Source organism: Phycodurus eques, chromosome 18, assembly GCF_024500275.1.
Source record: "Phycodurus eques isolate BA_2022a chromosome 18, UOR_Pequ_1.1, whole genome shotgun sequence".
Classification (NCBI taxonomy): domain Eukaryota; kingdom Metazoa; phylum Chordata; class Actinopteri; order Syngnathiformes; family Syngnathidae; genus Phycodurus; species Phycodurus eques.
Window position 1 is genome coordinate 16,715,359 of NC_084542.1, and position 23,719 is coordinate 16,739,077.

Here is a 23,719-nt window from a genome sequence, read left to right on the forward strand (position 1 = left end):
CTTCATTGCTTCAAGTAAAAAAAAAAAAAAAAAAAAAAAGCCTCCTCTCTAGTAAATGCCCAGTAATTGTTGCTCAGTCTGACATTTAACCATTCCTCAATAATGGTGACCTCTGCTCTAATGGACACTGTGTTCACTTGAAAAAATAAACGCCTCACCTCAAACAGAGACATATTTTTAAACTCGAAGAGCTGCTTGTGGGGAAAATAATTAGCGTATTACTAAATATTAAAAGAAATAAGAAGAATAAAAGCCTCCTCTCAAATAAACACCAACTACTCCCTGCAGTTGAGTAAATAGCAACAGTTAACTGAAATTTAACCATTCCAAATCCAAACGCTTGAGAAGAGAAAAAAAAAAAAAAAAAAAGCACCTGCTTGCCAGTAAATGCCAGTTATTCCCTGCAGTTGAATAAATATCTTCTTGATCAACCAATCACAAAGCGCATCTCGTTGATTCCCACAAGAGTCGTAAAGTTCAACTTTTCCGATCGGGATCTGTGAAATTTCCCAGTTTTCTTGAATGTAGCTAAGGCAAACGGAAAATGACGGCGGACAAACCGGTTGCCACGACGTGATTGGATGGTTTGCTGTTGCTGTGACTTCACAGGAGGCATCAAAAGAATGGCTTTGGGATGCAAAAGGTGCATGTTTGTGTGCACGTTTTGATGGTTTTTGTGTGTGTCATCGCTGTTATCCACTTTTTGTTGTCTGTGTACTCATCGTCATATTCATCCATCGAATGTTTTTGCGTTTTTAATCGTCATTTGATGACGCTTTCACATTTCCATGCCCGCAAAACACGCGTGACGTCAACAAGTGCGTGTGCACGTTTGTGGTTATTGCGTGTGCATGTTCCCAATGCTGCGCCGCGACGTCCAGATAGCGAGCGCATGGGTGAGAAAACTGTTGTTCAAGGCCCGCATTTGATTTCTCTTAACAGACAGATGGGCCAGCTAATTGCTCGAGCAACTTAAAAGAAAGGAGGAGTATGTAAAAGAATACAAAGAAATTATGAAATCATATTCATGAACGGTTGCTAGGGGCAACCCACCCCCGCAGACACACACACGCAGCATTGACAGTATGAGGTCACATACAGTAGAGTGCATCCACTTTGCATTGAAGGATTAGTCCCATTGCTCTCTCCACACACTTCTTTTCTAAATCATTCAATCGCCTCATTAATTTTAATAAATCTCTCAGATATGCACTTCTGTCTTAAATTAGGACTTCGGCGCGCGTCAGGGAATATTTGGAACCCAGAGAAAATTGTCAAAAAAAATGCCCCAAAAAAAACCTCAAAGATGAGTGGAATGGTGATGAAATGGTGACGAGTCATTACAGAACATTGCAGCGACTGCACTGTAGCTGTTAAAGTGGTGTTTGTCGACATCTAGTGGACAGCCGCTGCATTACAAGACGACGCTTCATTCGCTGCAAAGGCTGATGAGTGCCAAAAAAAAAAAATCTGCCCGACAATTCGACAAACCCTAACGTTTTGATTGACACTTCCAAAGACAAATTATTTAAAAGAAAAGTGTTTATTTTTGTTGTTGTTTGAAGTGGTAGAATTCACAATTGAACCAGAAAATGTGGGAAATATGTCGATAATTACACAAAAGTCCAATTTCAATTGAATTATTCTTCTTAAAATAATAATAATTATTATTATTATAATAGGCAAAATACGGTAATTCATTATACATAAGATAAGTAAAATCATAAATATAAAATTATGTTCCTTTTATGATAGTTTTGGCGTATTTTGTAGAAATGTAATAGAGATGAATATTTTATCTTTTACCACTTTTTTTTAACCATGAAAATATATTTTAAACCATTTTCAGTTGTTTTCTTTATGTAATTACAGATATTAATACAAACCTTTCCCTCACGGTTTAACCATATACATGTACTAAAATGAAATCCTTTTCATACGAAAATGTGAAAAATTAAGCTTGTATTGGATTTCATTAACATTAAATTTTTTATTAAATTTCATAGAGATATTATTTCACTTCCCCCCCCCCCACTGTTTAAGCCATAAAAATATGCTAAATTAAAAAAAACATTTTAATAAAAAAAAATGTGAAAAACAACATTAGAATTGGTTAACATTTTAATTTTTAAATTAAATTTCATAGCTATTTTACCTTTTCACACGGCTTAAACCATAGAAATATGATGGCTATTTATAACTCAAATTTATGTTAAAACATTCATATTTGATTTGATTACATTTGTATTATTATTTCAGATATAATTATACCTTTTCCCACTGTTCTCCTGGCCCAACGACTCACGCCATATACGTATATGATATATAATATAAATTTGTACGGACTACACTCATCCCAAATGTAGAATACGTGCATAGTGTATATGAATTGCTCTTGTCCTTTTTCCTTTCCTGCAGCCCTCCTGAGACGAAGGACGCCGCCATCGACCTTCCGGACGCTCAGCGGCAAGAGTGGTTCGCTCAGTACTTTTCCTTTTGATTGACAACGCACACACACAAACACGCACGCACCTGCAGAAACAAAACACCAGAATTCAGCAGCATGTCAGCCAAACGTTTAAGAAAAAAAAGTCTGGAATTAAACTACAAAAAAAAAAGAAACTGTTTGTTTTCTATATTGTTAAAAAAACAAAAAAAAAACAAATCCACATTCGGGCTTGGTTCAGTTTATGAAATAAATGAAGATGTACTAGTACGCTCTTTGTCCTCACTAGTATGACAGTTCAGCACACGAGTAGAATGTCTGTCTTACTAGTAACATTTTCCCACTACTAGTGCCACTTGCGATGAAATCTTACTCGTAAACTACTGTGCTGCATTAGCAACAGAGCGTTCGTATCTGGAAATGAACATCCTTCATATCCAGCTGGAATTGTCTTACTGGTGGGGGGCAAAGCGCGTACTAGCACGCAGACATCAAGGCAATCCGAAAAATGCTCACAACGGCTTTCGTATCTGGAGATCCACAATATGGACTAAACGCTCATCATCATCATCATCTGCTTCGTCATCTTCTAGGTTGGATGTTTTTAGTTGGTTTCTCCCACTCATTCTCATCGTTGCCAGCGTTTATTTTTTGGGGGGGACTCCAAGTGAGAAATAGACATGCGTGGAGTTTAGAGGTCCTTGTTGCTCTTCTCTGTGCATTCCCCCCCAAAAAAAAAAAAAATACTAGTCATGAAATGAAAAGAAAATGCTGCTTCTCTGTTAGACGCAGACCCCAGATCAGTCAGTCCGTCTTAGGGTGGGCACCATCCTCGTGATAGAAGAAGAAGAAACTGATCTCTTTTGGTAGAATACAAAACTCTTGTTTGTATGCTTGTCTGTCTCTACACAGATACAATGATGTCTCACTGATTTTAAGAGCAAAAATAGCATTTTATATTTATATTATAATGTGTATGCTTAATAAAGGATTATTGTGACATTTATGCTTGTGTTTCTCATCTCTTATTTGGCAAATCTGGTGGGAACATTTTCTTCACATAGATATGAGTAGACAATACGGATGGATGGATAAACTATATGCTGATTAAAAATTTTTTTAATTACAATTGTGTAAAATTAACAAACTGTTTTATACATTTCCAATAACAATAACTGATTAATATATTGAACCTTCCCCCCATTTATGAACCCAATCTGACACGGATGAACTTGCAATTCTACTTAACCGTCGATAGATGGCAGCAGCGCCGTCATGTCGACCAAGTGGTGATTCCTTAACCCGGAAGATAAATACGCGCTGTGGCAAACAAATGGCTGCCTCAGGGGCCGCCGGTTCCCCAGGCCGCCTGGTCCAGTACGTGGTAGTCCGCGCGGACCTGGTCCACAAGCTGTCGTGGCCGCTGGGAGCCGTCATCACGCAGGCGTGCCACGCCGCCACGGCCGCTGTCCACCTCCACTACGCCGACCGGGACACGCAGAGCTACCTGGCCGAGCTCGACTCCATGCACAAAGTGGTGCTCGCGGTGAGCGTCGAGTCACGCCAAACTCCATTTGACTAATCGCAGATTTAAGGCTGCTCGAATTTTAAAATACGATACTTTTACCACTTCATATATTTTCACCAATATTTTTTTTTATCGTAGTCTGTAGCGTTCGGTGACAACGGATGTCATCCTTGTTGCTTTAGTGAGGGTTCATGCTGTTTTTTTAAGCTTGCCAAAACCATATCCGAACCACAGTCACGCTCAAAAGTCGTTAAAGTTGGCAAAATTGTTGATTATTTTTTTTTGTTACGTTATTCTTAAAATGCAAGAAACCTTAAAATGGCTGCAGTACGAAGGGGTCTTGCATCGATTTGTATTTCTGGTGTTGCCTAAGCTATGAAGTACAGTAGTGCCTTGAGACGCGAGTGACCTGACTTATGAGTTTTTCGAGATACAAGCCTTCATTCGACGTACATGATTTGAGATACAAGTGCTGTATTGAGGCAGTGAACTCAACTCACTTAATGACAAGCAGCAGTTTGGAGTAATGCATCATTCTTCAAAAAAGAGCTATCTTAATGTTAACGTACAATGCAAAATGCCATAGACGGGTTAACGAATAGCATTGTTACTCGTTAAATTCTTCTTTGTCTTCATGACGGCATTATACTGCCCCCCTCCCCCACCTCCCCGTGGCCAAGTCATGCACATTGGAAGGAGTTGTAATGAATAAATCATAATTCTTTCCATTTTATTTGTTATTACTATGTTTTTATGAAGTTCAATATGATTGAGTGTTTTCCTTTAGTGATTTGTTTTTTTTTGTATTTATTTAAGGTGGTTTTTTTTGTAAGGGGGGAGCATGGTGAGGGGGAAAAAAAATAAACGTATTTCAAGGCATTACAGTATAAGGATCTGTCAACCCATGATGGGAAAAGCCGAAAGTCACAACAACCTGTTTCCACATTAGATTATTAAACCAAGTCACACCTCCTTTTGTGTCGTCCAGGCTCCGGACGAGGCCGCCCTCTCGGGCTTGTCTGAGAGCCTGACCCAGGCCGGCGTGGCCCACAAGCTTTGGATTGAGCAGCCCGAGAACATGGCCACCTGTCTGGCCCTGAAGCCGTACCCCAAAGAAATGGTGCAGCCGCTGCTCCGCAACTTCAAGCTCTTCAAGTGATCTCTGACTGACTTTTACTGGAAAACATGGCTGCCATTGTTATTGTATCAAGTTTTGGTGTAAAAAAACGAACTGCATACATAAACATTGAAAATCCGCTTCGTCCACGCAACCGTATTAAAATATCTTTTAAACGGTTAACATCTAGTTTTCTTGTTGTTAAAGATGAATTTTTGGAGCGTATTCTGAACAGGGACATCCACGGAGTCAGACATAAAAAAATTCAAATGAGGAAAACATGACGCAAAGATCATGCTTGAGCTTGTGCTTTTTCTTTGGCTTTTGGTGATTCCAGTGATGGCAGGAAAAAAAACGTAAGTGGTGAAGATCTTGTTGCGGTTGGTCGTTGCAGAATCCTGACAACAGCCTCGGGGGGGCAGGTGCAGTAAAACAGGCCAAATGTCAGGGTGGAAGGCAAGGAAAGGCCATTTGGTCAAGCAAATCAATTAATTAGATGAATATAACTGACAATGTGTATGTAAATTCATGTACTGTATTTTAAAATATTTTTTAAATTAACAAATTACATCGTGTTGACTGTACATACAGTATAAAATTTAGTTACCAATATTTTTACTTATTTAAAATAACCAACTATTTTTAGATAAAAATGAATAAACAATTAAATTGCACTCTTATATAACAGAGTTTATTACCGTGGTCCTAGTGCACCGCATCATACCGACAGCTGTTTGGAATATTCTTTCTGGGTCATATTAATAGGCCCATCCCTGGGTGCAATGCTCGGCAGCGAAATGTCAGAAGGGCCAGGAGCCAAGTGGGCGCACAATGGGAGCTAATCAGCTGACAAGTCGTTTGCGTACGTTGAACGAGCACAGCAGCGCCTAGCTCAGCGTGACGCCAGGTTGCCCGTCTGGGCAGTCTGCCGCCCCCTTCAGGCACGAAGATGACAACTCAGTTGAACCCGGGAAACGACAAACACAAGGCCTGCACAGCGGACGTGGCATCTGTAAAGCTGACGTCAACAGCGGAGTTTCAAGGGGAGTGCGCTGCTTGGATATGGTCAATCCAAACGGTGCTCTCTACCCCAAACAGATGTTGTGCCCACTTGAATAAATCGATGCATTACCCACATGCCCTCTTCAGCGACGTGACATCTGTAAAGCTGATGTTTACAGTGGAGTTGAAAGAAAGTCTTGAGAGCTCTTCAAAGGTGTTGTTTCACTGTAATAGATGCTTACTCCACTACAGTTCTCACGTACCTGTTGAGTTTTTCTAGGTTCTCATCTCGAAGTTTTTTGTTTTGTTTAAAGTTCTAATGTTCTTGTAAGTGTACTTTAGGTTCTCATGTCCGACTGTTTAAATGTACGTCAGGTTTTAAGGGACGGTACTTGTAAATGTACTTGAGGTTGGAACTGGTTTTTAACTGTACTTTGGGCCAAAACCATATGAACATGATCAACAACTATTATTAATCCATAATTCAGGTTCAGGTTCTTAAACACTAGTCTTTCAGTGCATTTTGGGTTTTAGGTGCTAGTCTTTAAGGGTACTTCAGGTTCTGAGTTGTTTATCCTTAAGTGGGATCTCCAGGTTCTAAGCAAATAGTCTTGCAATGTACTTCAGGTTCTCATCTTTAGTTGTTTTTGACATCAGTTTTTAAAGGCACTTGCAAGTGTACCTCAGATTATAAGGTACTAGTCTTCAAGTGTACTTCAGGCTCAATCAATCAATCCTTTCTTGATATAGCACCTTTGCATTATGCAATGCACTGTAAGCACATCAAAGTAGTATCAGTATGTAAAACCTACTCGATAAATACCTCTCTGCCAGTGCCGCTCAAAAGTCAGCATTATTGTGTTAGTAAAGTCTTTTTTTTTTTTTTAATGTATCCCATTAGCCAGGTAATGTTTTCTCATCCGCTTCTCGTCGTGAGCGCGCACGCACGCAAGCAATCACGCACGGTCGGCGCGCGCCCCCGGCAGCGCTGTTTGTTTGTGTTGGAGAGCGAGCGCGAGAGCGAGCTCGGAAATGGCGGAGAGCGCCGAGCACAGTGACAAGTTGCCTTCGCGAACTGGGCCACCGCTAGCGCCGCGCAGGCTCGGCCACGCACGGCACTGACACGCCGAGCCGCCCCACCACCGGCAGCAGCACCACCGCGGAGGGGGGAAGACTCCAGGCGGGCGGACGCCGATTTTTTTTTTTTTTTTTTGTGGGGGGGTGGGTGGGGGGGGTCCAGGCTGGCTAGCTGTGGCTAAGCTAACTGACGTTGAGGCTCGCGGGCTTCGAGTCGTGGGTGATTTTTTTTTTTTCCCTTCCCTCCTCCTCCTCCTCCTCCTCCACGCAGGCTTGTTTGTCAACAGACGCCGATGTTAACTTGTTAGCCAGCCTGCTAATAACAGAAAAAAAGCTCAACTTGACGCCGTACGCGTGTTTTAATTTTTATTTTTTGCATTTTTTGTGTGTGTGTGTGTGTGTGGGGGGGGGGGGGGGGGGTGCGCGGGGTGGGCGTTACGTGTCAGCCGCCGCGGAGCGAGTGTAAAGTTACCCACGTAAAGTTAGCGACAGACACCCACAAAAAACAAAAACAAAAATCCGGCCAAGCTTATCTGTCACGCAAGTTAAGTTAGCTACTTGGAGCTAACTCGGCTAATTGACTGTTGTCGGACGCCCCAAAACAGCGGGGAGGCGCGGCGACTTCTCGTGGGATGTAAAGGGGAGGAGGAGGAAGAAAACCAGCGAGCGTGGAGCGGCGGTGAGAGCCCACCGGGAGGACGACGCCTGCTTCTGCCAAAACAAGGTGAGCCCACTCGAGCGAGGCCGGTGGAGGCGGCTTGCCGAGTGCCGACAGCCCCCGATGGGACCCGGCCGCTGTAGCCGCGGCCTCCCGCCGCCGATGCCTTGCTCGCCCGCCGTGCGCGCGCGCGTTTGCGCTCACGCGCACACGCACATCCACCCAATCTTTCTTTTTCTTTCTTTCTTTCTTTCTTTCTTTCTTGGCGCACCTGTAAATTAATCAAAGACTCTTACGTAAGCGCATCCGAACGGCCTCAAGGTGTCGCTGCCACCGGAATTGTTTTTATTATTTTTATTTTTTTTAATTATTATTATTTAGTCTGCCTTTACCCGAGTCCTCTTGACCTCCTTTTTGTCTTGTTGTTGTGGTTCGAGGCTCATCTGTGCTGTAGAAGAGGGAGAGCGATGCTACTTCACGTGCACGTGCGCATGCAGATAGCATCATCTAATTGAGCCGGGGGACACCTTAATTGGCTTCAGGAGCTTCTTAAAGAGACACTGACAGATTGTTGAGGACACTTGTTTGGAAAAAGTACGCTTAACGACTAGCAGGCCTACCTAAGAACCGGAGGGACACTTCAAGACTCGTACCTTAAAACCTAAAGTACGTGCAAAGGTGACAAACTGAAGTCGACTTAAAAGTAGCTTAGAACCTGAATTACACTTCAAGACGGGTACCTTGAAACTGACATATTCAAAAAGACCTACCGAAAGAAATAGTACTCTCTCCGTACACTAGGGGGGAACAAAAACAAAGGTTTTCACCAAAAGCAGCAGTTTCGGATGAAAAAGCAGAGAATGTTTTTTTGTTTTGCGTGAAAACGTCAAACAAAACAGTGACTTTGACACTAATATTGTTTACTTTTATGACACAGCAAAATCTAAACTAAAACAAGACTCAGAGGGCTTTTTTAAAATTGCAAAATACACATTTACAGTGACAAATTTGAACAGTGCTTTGAGCAACTATCTCAATGCATGGCTCAAGTTGAATGTCAGTGGCTTTTTTTTTTTTTTTTTTTTTTTTTTTATAAAACAAGTGAATGGTGTTCCTCATTCACTCCGTGAATTGCATCATCTTTTTTCACGATCGTGCCACACACTTTCTACTACCTATCGCGACACATTCTGTTTATGCCATACACGTACATGCATGTTCAAGTACGTGGTGCCTTAACTTGTCCGACTTCCACTTTGGCATTTCTCTCAATCAAACTCAAGGTGACGAGCCAAGCTTCACCGCCTAATCTTCATCTTCTACTCAAAAGCTGTGCTGATCTCAAGTCCAAAGCCCTGCAACGCTGCCATTTACACGAATCTGTTAGTAATTACAGTGGTTTACAAACCTGAATTTCTCAGACAAGCTGGGCGAGACCCTCTTCCACGCCTCGCCGTTGAAAAACTTAACGAATATAAATCGGTGGCAGTAAATGGTTACACTTGGACCTTAGCACCTGGAGTGCGCTCAGTGAGTGATACCTTGGAACCTTGAAATCAGTGCTCCAAAATGATTGTCAAAGGCGTCCTATCCAAAGGTTGTCTTTCCGCGGCACGGCTGACTTGTTTTTGTCAAGCGTGCGTGTTGATTGATTGCGTGTGTGAAAGCATTCTGGCGGGGCCTCTCAGGCTCACGAGCTTTCCTCTGCACTCGAGGCGGCGACTTCATCTGACACCCGGACTGTTTTTTTTTTTTTTTTTTTTTTTGGGGTGTGTGTGCGCGCGCGGGGGCTCAAAGCAAAAATCGCGGCGGTTTGCAAAGTTGAGTGGGTAAGCGATATCGGCTGTGGAATTCCTCCACACTAATCTCTCCAAACAGAAAGGGGGGTGCGGCTGGAGAAGTTGTGTAAAGGGTCCAGTGGTTGTTTGGACCCTTGGCAGATTCAACTGCCACCTAAGTGACATGGAGCGGCGGCGATTTTTGTCGTCGTCGTCTCAATGTCACGGCGGTCCACCGAGGACGGCCATTTTAAAACCTAGCCTTCCTCATCCGCAGGCTCCTGTTGCGTTGTGAGCACACGGCGAACACCTGCAGCCAAGTCACTTGACGACGGGAAGTAGTCTGTGGCCAGGTGTCGCCGGCCACTTTTCGCATCTCTGCGATGCGTATTAATGCACAATCAGCAGCCACTGGAGGAACTGTTAAAGACAAGCACCTTAGAGCCTGAGGTATGCTTGAAAACTAGTACCTTAGAACCTGAAGTACACTCTAAGACTAGTACCTTAGAGACTGAACTCCAATCTGCCACTAGTACCACAGAATCTGTTGTACTCTTACTTATTTAATCTCAATGTCACGGCGGCCCTCGTCTTACCAAGGTCGTAGATTTGAAAATTTAGCATTCTCACTGTGGACACCTGCAGCCAGCCCAGTCTGTCACTTGACTCCAGGAAGTCGTCTGACTCCTTCGTCCGTAGACTGAAGCCGAGTGTCGTCGGCCGCGCTTCGCGTCCCTGTGATTTTTTTATTTTGTATTTTTTTTTCAGCATGCTCGATCAGCATCTGAGACTTGCCGCCAGAACTTGGCCTCTCTTGAATCAGCAGCTTTTAACGCTTGCTGGCTTCCGGCCTGGAGAGTGCTGTGTCATGTTTAGTCTGACTGCAGTGTCTTCTGCCGGACTTGAACATGTAAGTGTGTGCTTGTGAGCCTTTGCACGGATAAAATGGGAAAATGTAGGTGAGGTTAAACAGTTGGTATAATGGACAACTCTTTGTTGTGGCGGCGTGACTCAGAAGACTGGTTCTGCTCCGGCGTTTGCAGTGCTGAGCTTTTTTTTTTTGTTTGTTTTTGTTTTGTTTTTATTCAAACCCGGAATTCGTTTTAACATAAAAGTTGCCAAAATCTTGAGACAAATAGTGACGCTGTGCTGCCCGATTCATTTTCACGTCAGGCAGGTCCACTAAATCTCCCGCCACTTCCACCGCCTACAAATATTTATAATTGTCAGAGTTGTATTGGAAGATGAGATTATATTGTTAGTACACCGTTCAAGTACAAGGCAAAGAAATGCAGATTGCCGATTGCATCTAACCAGATGTGATTGAGTGGTAATTACATAGCGTGTACAGTGTGTAAGGCACGAGATGATGTCTGAATATGTCAACATGGGTTTCTTGGCTATCAAGAGACTATGATTAATAAGTAATATAGAATCACATACAACTGTGGAAAAAAAAAAATACAATTTCTACTATACTGTCTCCTGTTAAGAGTGCATCTTGTATAGAAAGATTCAAATACAACTTGTACAGAAAGTTACGGTCTTGCTCAACTTTGTCATCACACCTTCAGCAAGCTAAAGGCAACTGAAATGCTGATTGCATTCAAATCAGACCTGAACGAGTGGGAATTAAATCGCATATACAGTCAAGTATGTACACCGCGTAAGGCACGAATGAGATGATGTGTAAATATGTCAACAGTAGTGTCAAGACTATGATGACATGATAGCTATTCGGTATGATAACTACAGTGCACTAATGCAATGTACAGTGCACATAGCAATTATTGGGGGGAAAAAAAAGATAGATTATACAGAATATGTGCGCACCAGTGCAAAGGGATGATTTCCAGTGTATACAGAATTGCGGGATGAATGAACAGTTCTGCAAGTATTCCATTTAAGTATGGTAGTGATATGCGTCTGACCTAAGCTGTACCAACCACATGATAACAATGGCGTCCTGGCGTGAACCTGCCATAGATTCACTCTGTATTATTTATATGCTGCAGAAACATGCATGCCTTGCCCCGATGCCTGCACTAGATTCCGCTGGTGCGTGAATCCTTTTGGATTTGTTTGTTTTGTAGACGAGCCAAAAAGGTCATTCTGCCTTTATATATGTCATCTTTTTATTTTATGTTATTTTTTTGCTTCCTTGTGGAAGAAGGCTTGATGTCTATATTTGTGCTGTGCTTTCAAGGCTGGAGAGCTACAGTAACACAATCAAGCGCTTTCATAACGGCCGGAGCTCGCGTTGCACAGACTAGTAAATCGTCGTCTCTTGTATCCTGGCTGCGGCTGTTGTGTTGTTGTCATTATTGTTGTGGTCTGTCCTCTCCATTTTGGATTTGGTGTGAGGCAGCAACACCCCCCCCACACACACGCATACAAAAGCACAAAGCCTTAAAGAAGAAGAATGGCGTGCCGCAGCTCTGCGACTTTATTTTCCTGCTTCTGTCAGCGATGGCTGTCATTGTCAGCCAGAGAGTGGCGGCGTGCCAGGAAGGAGAAACGAAAGAAAGGTGAAGGCAGCGAGGCGGCGGGAAGGAATTGATCGGCCTAGTGAGACAACGCCGTAACACATTGTTTGCCTCGTAGGCCTCCACGTATATGCTCAAGCGCAGTCCACGAGATGAGGATTCGAGGAGCGCTTGAATAGTTGAAATGGACTGCTAAGCCAGGGACAAAATATAGAAATCTAAACCCTATCTTGCACAATACACACTCTCTCTCTCTCCCTCTCTCTCTCTATATATATCCATCCATCCATTTTCTGTACCGCTTTATCCTCACATGGGTCGTGGGCATGCTGGAGCCTATCCCAGCTATCTTTGGGCGAGAGGCGGGGTACACCCTGAACTGGTCACCAGCCAATCGCAGGGCACATATAAACAAACAACCACTCGGACTCACATTCACACCTACGGGCAATTTAGAGTTGACGTGCTGAGTGAAATTAGCATTGATTATTTTATGGTAATCATAAACCTTCAAACAACTGTGACTTTAGCACCGTGTATGTGCGTGTACAGTGCTTCCCGGCATATCACATGTCATGACCGCATCAATAACCGGTAACCTGATTATTGGCCATGTCGTCAATCCACGTTGACACTGTATGCCATTGGTGAGTACAGCAGACGTAGACCCTTTGTATCGTTGCTAACCCTAACCCTCAGACAGTAGAAATTTCCTTCAATGTAGAGAGAGCGCAAACTCAATATATTGTACGGACCCTTTCCAGGGATCGTTATTGTTGAGGCAATTGGGTTTGCTCGGCTAACCTCGTTATCCCATGAATGTAACAGAAGCATGACGTCACGCACAATAGCCTCCTTTTTCGTACTTGTGTGGCATTCTATTGGTTTAATAGAGTATAGTACATGGAAGGCAACATTTTAATAGATGGATCCTGTATAGCGATTTGGGAAGATTTAAGGACAGATTTTTATTTTTATTATTATTATTGCTAAACAGTTGAATTACTCTTTTTTTATAGTAATTATTTTAGATGCCACATAGCTTTTAAAGAAAACATCACACAGATTCCATTAAGTGAGGGCAAGCACGCATAAAGCTCTAATTACAGACCTGGTCTGCTGTAATTAGTTTGATAAAGAACCGTAAAAGCGATGCGCCCAGGTGAGGAAATGCCTCGTCATTGCAACGACGTACGAGAAAGTTAACATGGTTGTTAAGTCTGCAGTCAATAGACTTTTATTCAATTAGAATTTTAAACAGGCAGAATTTTTTTTTGTCAAAAAGCTAAAATGTGCATGTAAAAATGTATAATAGTTCCTTTTAAAAAAAAATCATCCTCATCGTTATTTATAGTTGACTTAGTTTTAGTAAATTAAATTAAATTGAATTATTTAACAAAATGTTACATGTATATGAATTTTTTTTTAACAAATATTTTTCATTTTACAACAATACATCAAGTAGCCAATTCTGTAATGAGATGAATGAAATGAGAATAAAATGGGACAGATGGGACACGTCATATTTAGATAGCGTAAAATAGATTATTCTAATAATGAAATAATAATTCATACTCATTTAGAAATTTATCATCAATGTAAAATCTGTACAGAAAGTTATTTATTTTATTTCATGATCCTATTATTTAATGCATACCATAGCTCATTTTACGCTTGTGATGCACGTGTCATGGATACAACGAGTCCCAACCCGGGAACAATGAGTTCCCGCAACTTATCATCAAGGAATACAGCTACAGTAATCCTCCACTAGATCACGGTTCTTTCTTTGCGGTCCCGCTATATTATAGTTTTATTACAGGTGTTACTTTATTTTTTTTATACTGTTTGTACAATATTTTTAGTGTTATCTATTGCTCTGGTTCTCTCTCAGTATATTGCTGTATATGTATTTAGGCCTGTCATGATAGTTTTGGGGAAAATATATCGTCCTAAAAAATTTGCTAATTGTTATTTTTTGATGCCACTGTTATAATGATATTAGAGATATTAATGAACATATAATGTAGAACAGTAAATAAAATATCTTGGGTACAAAAATATAAATAAAACAGACTCAGCCTGTGTTCCCAGAAATTGCACTTCTACAAATATTAAAATGTGGCACAGCAGTATAAATGCCTTAACAGTCAACATACTGCCAATTACCAGTTGGTTAAGAAAAAGAGCCAAGTAGCAACATTAATGACGACACAAGTAGGTCAAAGCAACCTGTTTTGATTGAAATGCGTGCTACTTTTTAACTCTGCAGCCTTTCTTTAAAGCGCTGCTTTGTCAACATTTTCAATACCTACATCTCTTTACAATGGTAGCCCTATACTGTACATAATGTCAGCATATGTGTGCCATATTCACGTTTGGATTTGCATTGTTGGGCAAAGGGTTCCATAATTGCAAGCTGACGGGAAACAAGAGATGTCCCACTGTGTTTTTTTGTTCCCGGCAGAATGAATTGGGTGGGATGGTTGTGTGTAAATTGGTGTTGTCACTTTGAGGTTTTGAGTTGTGTTTCAGTCGCTCTTCACTATCTCTGATTGGTTTAGAGACCCTTGTGTCAGCTCTCAAGTCGCGGGAGTTTTTTATGCTTCCTGACATAAATCACTGGGCCCCTGTACGCACACTCTGTTTTTTTTTTTTTGTTCCACCCGCACTATTCAGAAATTTGGGCACATATGTGGCTAAATTAGTTGCACTCTCGAGTCCTGCCTCGTTTCCAGCACCACGCCAGAGTACGAAGTAAGGCATGCGCCAGGAGATGCAGATTGATTGTACTTGATGCGTTCTTGCTAATTTTTGTGCGTCTGAGACGCGGGATACCCATCAAACGAGATCCCTGGATATTAATGAAACCATTTTAAGTTCATACTTTGCCCACCCCTGCTCTTAAAGTATGTTGACACTGTTGTCTTGTCCCACCTCTGCCTCAGGTGCCATATTCTCCGCTGCACACGCGATGTTGCTACGTGACGGAGGGACCGCAAAGCGACCGTGACCCTCTCGCCTACAGTCTACTCGAAGCCCCCCCACCACCCCGCTCCGCCACTGATCGGTCGCCTTCTTGCCCTGGACATGTCCGGCCGCCGCATGACTCAGCCCTTGGAGACCTAGACCACGTAGGTACCTTAAACTTCAGACCAACTTATCCCCAAAAAATTAGGAAACCTCAGTAAAATACCTGAAGTACACGCAAACAAAATAATCAAAGAAGTCAATAAAGTTGCAGTAGTGCAGTGTTTGTGTCGTGAGGTGATGTTACATGAAAAATTCTCATTATTCAGAAAAGTTGCAGCTAAGCAGTGCTGTATCTTGGAGGTGGCAAACTAAATAATAGAAAAAGTCAATAAAGTTGCAATAATGCAATGTTGTCTTGTGAAGGTGACAAACTAACAAATAAAAAAAAAAGTCAGGAAAGTTGCTGTGATTCAGTGTTGTATTATGCAGTGATGGCAAACGAAACCATTGAAAAGTCACTGAAGTTGCATTCATGTAATGTTGCATTATGAAGTGATGTAAACAAAATAATACAAAACATCAGGAAAGTGGTAGTGATACTGTGTTGTATTATAAAGTGATGGCAAAAGAAATGATTCAAAATGTCAGGAAAATTACAGTCATGGAATGTTGTTCAATGAAGTCAGGGCAGAAAACTTGCAATAATGCAGTGTTGCAATAATGCAATGTTGTGTTATTACGAAGTGATGGCACACGCAGCCACATATGGTTAATCAGAGTCCATATGGTGTCCGGATTGATGCCTGAGAACAAGAAAGTTCCACACTGGGGAAAAATGTTGATTAAAAGTTACACAATTTATTAAGACTCCAACAGTCACCTCTTTATTTTAAAGCGAATGCAAGTTAACTTTCAATTTGGAATTGGGTCGTAAATAAAACGATGATGGACAGTTAATGCGTGCCATCAGTCATGACAGGATCCCCGTCTGAATAAACAAAATGTATAGTTGGCTGAAGAAGACGTAATATGCATAATCGGCTGCCAATTAGATTTTCAAGCCTTTCAGGATGAGGCGTCTCTGTGTTCGTCTCATCTCTTGAACCTCTCCCCGCCGCCTCTGAAGGGTCCAGTTGAGGACGCCCGTGCGCGCACACACACACACACACACACACACACACACACACCAGCGAAGTCCCATTAATGATACCAATGATGAATATTCATGTAGAATTATCAGTCTGCAATATAAATAGTGTGTTAACAAGTCAGGTGGAGGCAGCAAGAGGGAGTCATGTGGCATCTTAAATACATGTAATACTCTTCATTTATTAATCTGTTTACTGAGTTGTTTAGTCATATGCTCCGTCACTTGTATCTGAGCGTTAACACTTTTATGCACCAAACTCAATGCATTTTTTCCCTCAAGGCTTTATATTGTTCTTGATGTTTAAACATGTTTCGCATGGATGGTAGCCACGAGTTTCCTCTACACCACCATGTAGTCATACAACAAAGGGCTGGCTGTACAAGGTTGTTTTTAGCGTGCAGTCAAACCCCGCTCGGTTTATCTCGGTTTAACGATTAGCGCTAATTTTTAAGAAATTGTTATTGATGGGATTGACTTTAGAGTTGTGCGCTTTCAGTATTGTACCATGTTGCGCCGCAGAATTGTATCACTGTTTTTTGAAGTAAAAAAGTGTAACGATCGAATTGAAGTTGGAAAGGTTTAGGCACCTGACACTCAGAGTATGTATATGTTTGGTATAAACAGATAATGTGTTGTGCGAGTTAGTAGAAAGTGTGTGTGTTGCGATTGTAAAAAAAGATGACGCAGTTCATGGAGAGAATGACGAACGCCGTGTAAAAAAAGCCACTGTCGTTCAACTTGAGCCATCCGGTGAGTCAGCGCCACTTATGGCGCCTTTCGTTAAAGAAATTATTTATTGAATCATTATTTTGCCATCAAAAGCCAATTCTTAGTCTTGTTTTTGTCGGTTTATAGTTTAATATCTCAAATTTGACAATGGCTGATAGTGAATAGGGCTGAACAATATATGGTTATCGTATCGATAGCTTGATATGAACATTCAAGCTATTGCAAAATGTTATCGATTTTTCCCGATTGCCCTGCATGTACAGCTTCAGGCAGTCTTAAACAACCGTTTTACGCTTGCCCTTTATTGTGAAGCAAATGCAAGCAAACCACAAACCTCATTTCATTTTTTTTTTTGCCATGGAACGACAGCCGAAGCCAACCAATGACGAGGGAGCAACGAGGGAGATGTGCACGTACTTCATACGCAGCGGGGAAATTATAAAGGAGAGGTCACGAATTGGCGGACCGCGATCCGGGTGCAGACCCAGAAGCAGTCCATACATTCCTATTAGTTTCCATGAAAAGTTTTCGTCTTAGAAAATTCCTAGAATTTCACAATCGTATAGACGTTTATAGAGGCTTTGTTGTCTCTTTCCCAAGAAGCGACCTGTTTAAAACAGCTGAAAGCTTCCAGAAAAGGCAAACCTCAATGTGTGCGCTTTGAATAATTTGTCTTATGTGGATTATGCATTTGAACACGAATATGAGAAAATGAAATCAGTGAGCTTGGTGATGCAATGAGCTGTGCAGCGGCCGATTGTGTGTGTGTGTAGTCATTCATCAGTTGCGGACCAACGACAAAATCGGCTTCCTCATTGATTAAAACATGAGCGCACTGACCCTAACCGCAACCTCATGCGCAAGATGCTCGCCAATCGGAAGTATTCATGTCAGTTAACTGATCGTGCAAGTTGTGAGCAGGGAGTCAAGGGGTGCAGCGCAGCCCTGTTTGGCTGAGGCCGTGTATACATTCCATATGTCCTATATCCGAGAGGGTGGGCCTTAGCAACAGTGACTGAGCAGCTTCTCACGGGTTGCGCCAACTCCCCCCCCCCGGCATTGCTCTCTGATTTGCAATGCATGCTTTTAACATTCATGCTACAGGTCCTAGAAGGGTACCACAATACCTCACCATCAAAAATGAAGCTATACTACGTCTTTTCAGGACCGGGACTAATTTACAATAGTCCTTGTGTGTTTTGTTTTTTTGTAACTGATTAAAAGTAGGACTAGCTTTTTCATCCTTTGGCCAACTGACATGTTCTTGCTAACAAAGCATTTGCATTCACCAGATAATTTTAAACCATTTCAGTCATTTTTGACCCAACTACAGTGATGCCTTGAGATTCAAGTTTAATTTGTTTCGAGACCACACCCGTAATTCAAAACACCTGTATCTCAAATCATCTCTCCCCATTGGAAATGAAAGGAAATGCCATTGTTACAGCCTCATTGAAAAAAAAACCCAAAACATTGGCATTGTCTTGCTGAAATAAGCAGGGACAGTTCTGAAAAGAGGTTGCTTGGATGGCAGCATATGTTAACCTGTTAACCTACTAACCTGTATGTACCTTTCAGCATTAATGGTGCCTTCACAGATGTGCAAGTTACCCATGCCATGGGCACTAACACACCACCATACCATCACAGATGCTGGCTGTTGTACTTTACGCAGGTAACAGTCCGGATTTTTACCCTTTCCTCTTTGGGCCGGAGGACCCAACGTCCATGATTTCCAAAAACAATTTGAAATGTGGACTCGTCAAATCACAGTACACTTTTATACTTTGCGTCAGTGGATCTTAGATGAGCTCGGGCCCAGAGAAGCCAGCAGCTTTTCTGGCTGTTGTTGATATATGACTTTCACTTTGCATGGTAGAGTTTTAACTTGCATTTGTAGATGTAGCGACGAACCGTGTTAACTGGCAATGGCTTTCTGAAGTGTTCCTGAACCCACATAGTAATATTCATTTTCTGAGGCGCTTATCCTCACAAGGGTCGCGGGAGTGCCGGAGCCTATCCCAGCTATCAACGGGCAGGAGGTGGGGTACACCCTGAACTGGTTGCCAGCCAATCGCAGGGCACATATAAACAAACAACCATTCACACTCACATTCACACCTACTGGGCAATTTAGAGTCTTCAATTAACCTAGCGTGCATGATAATGCTGCGCCGCCTGAGGGATCGAAGGTCGCTGGCATTCAATGTTGGTTTTTGCCTTTGCAGCTTACGTGCAGAGATTTATTCCAGATTCTCTGAATCTTTTGATGATATTATGGACCGTAGATGATGAAATCCTTAAATTCCTTGCAATTGTACGTTGAGAAACGTTCTTAAACTGTTGGACTATTTGCTCACGTAGTTGTTGACAAAGTGGTGAACCTCGCCCCATCTTTGCTTGTGAGCAACTGAGCCTTTTGGGGCTGCTCCTTTTAATACCCAATCATGACACTCTCCTGTTTACAATTAACCTGTTCACCTGTGGAATGTTCCAAACAGGTGTTGCTATTTTTGTTTTTGTTTTTGAGCATTCCTCAACTTTTCCAGTTTTTGGAACGTTTTGCAGGCATCAAATTTAAAATAAGAGCATATTGGCAAAAAAACAATAACGTCCATCAGTTTAAACATTATTTTGTCTTTTTAGTGTATTCAGTTGAATATAGGTTGAAAAAGGATTTGTAAATCATTGTATTCTGTTTCTATTTACATTTTACACAACGTCCCAATCTCATAGGAATTGGGGTTTGTTTTTTAAGCCCATATCGCCCCAGGCCGACATGAGTGCGTTTGTATTTTACCGTCTAGTTAGTAAATAAGCACGTCAGTCAGCTCTATAGAAACCAGGCAGGCATCCCAGCCTCTGCCTCGCATTCCCGGCCCAGCTCCTGACGTCACGCAGGGCCCCAAAGGAGCTTAAATCATGAAGTGGGACCTATTGAAAGTTTGAATGTACATTGAGAAGATTAATAAGGACAATCTCTAAGTGTGTAAGCGTGTGTGCGCGTTCCTTCCTACCCTCCCTTCCTCCTGCCAATGTCAACTCCCCGCTCTGGTTACCAGGTGGTCTCTTCCTTGCTTGTCCCGCTGACCATACATTTTTGTGTGTGTTTGTGGATGGAGGGATCGGTGTCAGTAACAAAGACGTGGAGAGACTTGGGGGGAGGGTAAAAAGGAAACGAACTCGACTGGAATTGTCAGGCCGCTTGTTACAAACCCAGTTGGAGGCGTCTGAGCAGGAATGAACGCTTGGGATTCCTTCTTCCTGTTTGGCGGCTTAAGTCTTGATCCCAATCCTCCACACCCTCTCATTGGTCGGTTGGTGGGAAGGTCGTCAGGTGCAGAACCCGTGCTACAGGCGTTGTTAGTTTTCTCCCCCCCCCCCATCACACTGCTCAGAATCAGAATCCTCTTTATTTACAAAGTATGTCAAAAACACACAAGGAATTTGTCTCCGGTAGTTGGAGCCACTCTATTACCACAATAGACAGCAATTTTGACAAAAACTGTTGACATAAAAACATAAACACACACTACGGAGTGTCACTTAGCAATAAAAGGTTACCGGTAATGTGGTAATGCTGATACAATTGGAGTTGTGCAAATGATGCAGACTCCTCTAGCAATTTAATAGCAAGAGGGAAGAAGTTTGCTGTTTACCATCCTGCTGGTTTCCCGTCAAAAGGACCTGATGGGATAACTGTAATCTGGCATCTCAACACGGCAACTGCTTGAACAAGCCGGTGGACCTACTGCATGCTCTTGTGTATTGGAATGAAAACATAAAGGCGGTTTGAAATCACAGTGAATAGTGAAATGTTTTTTTGTCAATGCTAGTATGGGAATACCCTGAACCCCTGTTTATTGCGTGGTTCCAGAGCCACCCGGGAGATATGTAAATCTGGGATATACAGTCAAAAGACCATATGAAAATCATTTTGTTAAGAGTTTTGCCCTTCCCCCACAAGCTTTAAGCACAAACCCATTAAAAGACACTTTTTACAGTAATCCTTTGTGCCTGTTCTCTCTCGCTCGCACAGTTTTCCAAATAAGAGCAATGATTGCTAGCTTAAAGCTGTCTTTCACTCCGAGTTGAAGATTATTCTAAAACTGACACATAAAACAAAATCCATATAAACATATATTTCAACACCAAATGTTCAATAAAATCACATTATGTCTAAAGAAAGTTCGCTATCTTGATGGGTAACAGAATAGACCGGCTAAAAGAAATTAGCATTAATGTTACGATTATAATAAGCAATTGCTACTTTAACACACACAGAGCAGTAACGCATTTAAACAAAGCATACAACAAGAGTATTAAACATTGTATATCCATCCATTTTCTGAGCCGCTTCTCCTCACAAGGGTTGCGGGCGTGCTGGAGCCTATCCCAGCTGTCATTGGCCAGGAGGCGGGGTACACCCTGAACTGGTTGCCAGCCAATCGCAGGGCACATAGAAACTAACAACCATTCGCACTCACAGTCGTGCCTACGGGCAATTTAGAGTCTCCAATTCATGCATGTTTTTGGGATGTGGGAGGAAACCGGAGTGCCCGGAGAAAACCCACGCAGGCACGGGGAGAACATGCAAACTCCACACAGGCGGGGACGGGGATTGAACCCCACACCTCAGAACTGTGAGGCTGACGCTTTAATCACTCGGCCACCGTGCCGCCTAAACATTGTATAGTTAAACACAATTTTTTTTTTAACCAAACCATATAATTTCATCTAACAAAAGTCTTCTAGTCTAATGCTAGCATGTAACACTTAATGTCATAGGAAATTAATAGATGTTTCAGTAATTAAAAACCTTCAAATAACTGCTTTTTTTTAAAGCACATGTACAAACAGAGCGTACTTGCAGGCATATAATCTTTGCTATGTGGGACCAATGATACTACTTCTAATAGTGTAGTTGTTACGAAATCTGAGTTTTGACCCTTTTGGAAATGTACTCATCTTAAGAGAGCGGACACACACACACGGCAAGGGATTGAAATCCACCAGCGGCGGGGGGTGACGGTGGGCAGGACGAGGGGGGACTAAGCAGCCATTGTCGCAGCATCGGGCGATGCTAATCCGTCCTGACGAGCCTTGTTTGCATTTGACCTCATATCACCCCTCAGACACGCTACTAACACGCAGCGCCTAAAAAAAAAGATACACCCGCTGTGCATTAACACTGTATACTCTCAAGACCCCCACCTACCTTCCCCTTGAGCCGCAATCGAGTTCAAACAGATTTCATTTTTGGCCTTGCCGCTTACATGCAGTGATTTCTCCAGATTCGCTAAACCTTTTGATGATATTATGGACCGTAGATGATGTCATCCCTAAATTCCTTGCAATTGTACGTTGAGAAACATTGTCCATAAACTGTTCGACAATTTTCTCACGCACTTGTGGGATGTTCCAAACAGGTGTTTGATGAGCATTCTTTCTCAGTCTTTTTTGCCACCTGTCCCAGCTTTTTTGGAACGTGTTGCACCCATAAAATTCTAAGTTAATGATTATTTGCTAAAAACAATAAAGTTGATCAGTTTGAACATTAAATGTTTTGTCTTTGTAGTGTAGTCAATTAAATATAGGTTGAACATGATTTGCAAATCATTGTATTCTGTTTTTATGTATGTTTAACACAACGTCCCAACTTCATTGGAATTGGGGTTGTACATGCTTCTGTGATATACATTCTGCGTGTTAGTAATTGTTTAAATTGTTTTCATTTACTGACTGCATTCGTCATTGCGTGTTTACAATTATGTTTTGCCTAGACTGAAATTAGAGGATAAGTCCTCACTACGTGATGGGATGTGTAAACAAATCCAGTAAACCGCCGCTATATCACGGTTCATCGTTCACAGCCTTGCTATATTGTGGATTTTTAAGCAATTGTTTTTTTTACAGGGGGGTTTTCACAGTATACAGGCAAGTCTGAAATTAGAGTTTTGTGCCTTCAATGCAGTATCACATTATGCTGCAATGTGCCGGTAAGCACTGAGATAGACTGGAAGAGATGCAGCGTCATTAAAAGGAAGAAAAAGGCAAATAAGTCCCCAAGTAATAATCATTCTCCCCTCAGAGCGGGGGAATGAATACCTGTGAGTTTTGTTATGTTCAGTTTGTGTGTGTTGTTGCTCCATGTGTGTGTTAAAGTAATAGGTGTTTGAAGGTTTATAATTACTGAGACATGGATGCTAATTTCCGTTAACCTGTCTATAGGGTTTTGCATTATATGCTAGCGTTAAGATAGTGGATGTTTGTCAAACAAAATTCCATTTTGGTGGAATTGGTCTGGAACATATCCCCCGCGATAAACGGGGGTTCCCTGTACTGTGTTATTCAATTATGTTTTGTTTCTTGTCTTGTCACATTAATAACTGTCTAATTGTATTTACGGAAGTCGCTAAAGTTAGTGCAGGTCATTTCACATGCTGTCATTGTTCATTACTCCGAGTAAGCGGTCCATTTTAATATTGAGCGCCTTTCTGAAGGCTAACTTTTTAGTTTGTCATTCTTGTTGCTGATCACCTTTCTTTGTTGCCTTTTCTTTGCAGGTTAGTCGAAGCTGAAAATGAGCGCCGTCGGGGAAAGTCCCCTGGACCCTGACACGGCCGAGTCACGCAAGAGGAAGGGCTCGCCATGCGACACGTCAGCCCAAAGGTAAAAACACGAAATAAGCAAACTGTCTACCCTGAAGCGTCCCGGTGGTCATTTTTCCACACGGACTAATATTACTGCAGACTCGCTTACAAATATGTTGGCG

General features: G+C 42.1%; 3 protein-coding genes across 7 annotated transcripts in view; all 3 read left to right on the top strand.

Moving 5' to 3' along the window:
- fam184ab (family with sequence similarity 184 member Ab) overlaps positions 1–3,452 on the top strand; it is a 37,289-nt gene extending 33,837 nt beyond the window's left edge. For 2 of the 3 annotated variants that reach the window (XM_061704755.1, XM_061704756.1), the window contains exon 22: positions 2,419–3,452. In XM_061704755.1, coding sequence (XP_061560739.1) covers positions 2,419–2,500 — 82 coding nt within the window. In that variant the 3' untranslated portion in view covers positions 2,501–3,452. The remainder of the gene's footprint in view (positions 1–2,418) is intronic. The other variant, XM_061704757.1, reaches the window with a different exon arrangement.
- Positions 3,453–3,704: 252 nt separating this feature from the next.
- Positions 3,705–5,318, top strand: ptrhd1 (peptidyl-tRNA hydrolase domain containing 1). The gene is made up of 2 exons (XM_061705132.1): positions 3,705–3,992; positions 4,963–5,318. Exons 1-2 carry the CDS (start codon positions 3,705–3,707, stop codon positions 5,131–5,133), a joined length of 459 nt encoding a protein of 152 aa, XP_061561116.1. The 3' UTR covers positions 5,134–5,318.
- A 2,288-nt stretch (positions 5,319–7,606) lies between these two features.
- The window catches only part of ncoa1 (nuclear receptor coactivator 1), a 39,587-nt gene continuing 23,474 nt past the window's right edge, over positions 7,607–23,719 (top strand). For 2 of the 3 annotated variants that reach the window (XM_061704420.1, XM_061704422.1), the window contains exons 1-3: positions 7,607–7,894; positions 15,041–15,226; positions 23,511–23,616. In XM_061704420.1, the coding sequence (XP_061560404.1) occupies positions 23,528–23,616 (89 nt within the window). In that variant the 5' untranslated portion in view covers positions 7,607–7,894; positions 15,041–15,226; positions 23,511–23,527. Of the gene's footprint in view, positions 7,895–15,040; positions 15,227–18,522; positions 18,620–23,510; positions 23,617–23,719 lie in introns of all 3 variants that reach the window. The other variant, XM_061704421.1, reaches the window with a different exon arrangement.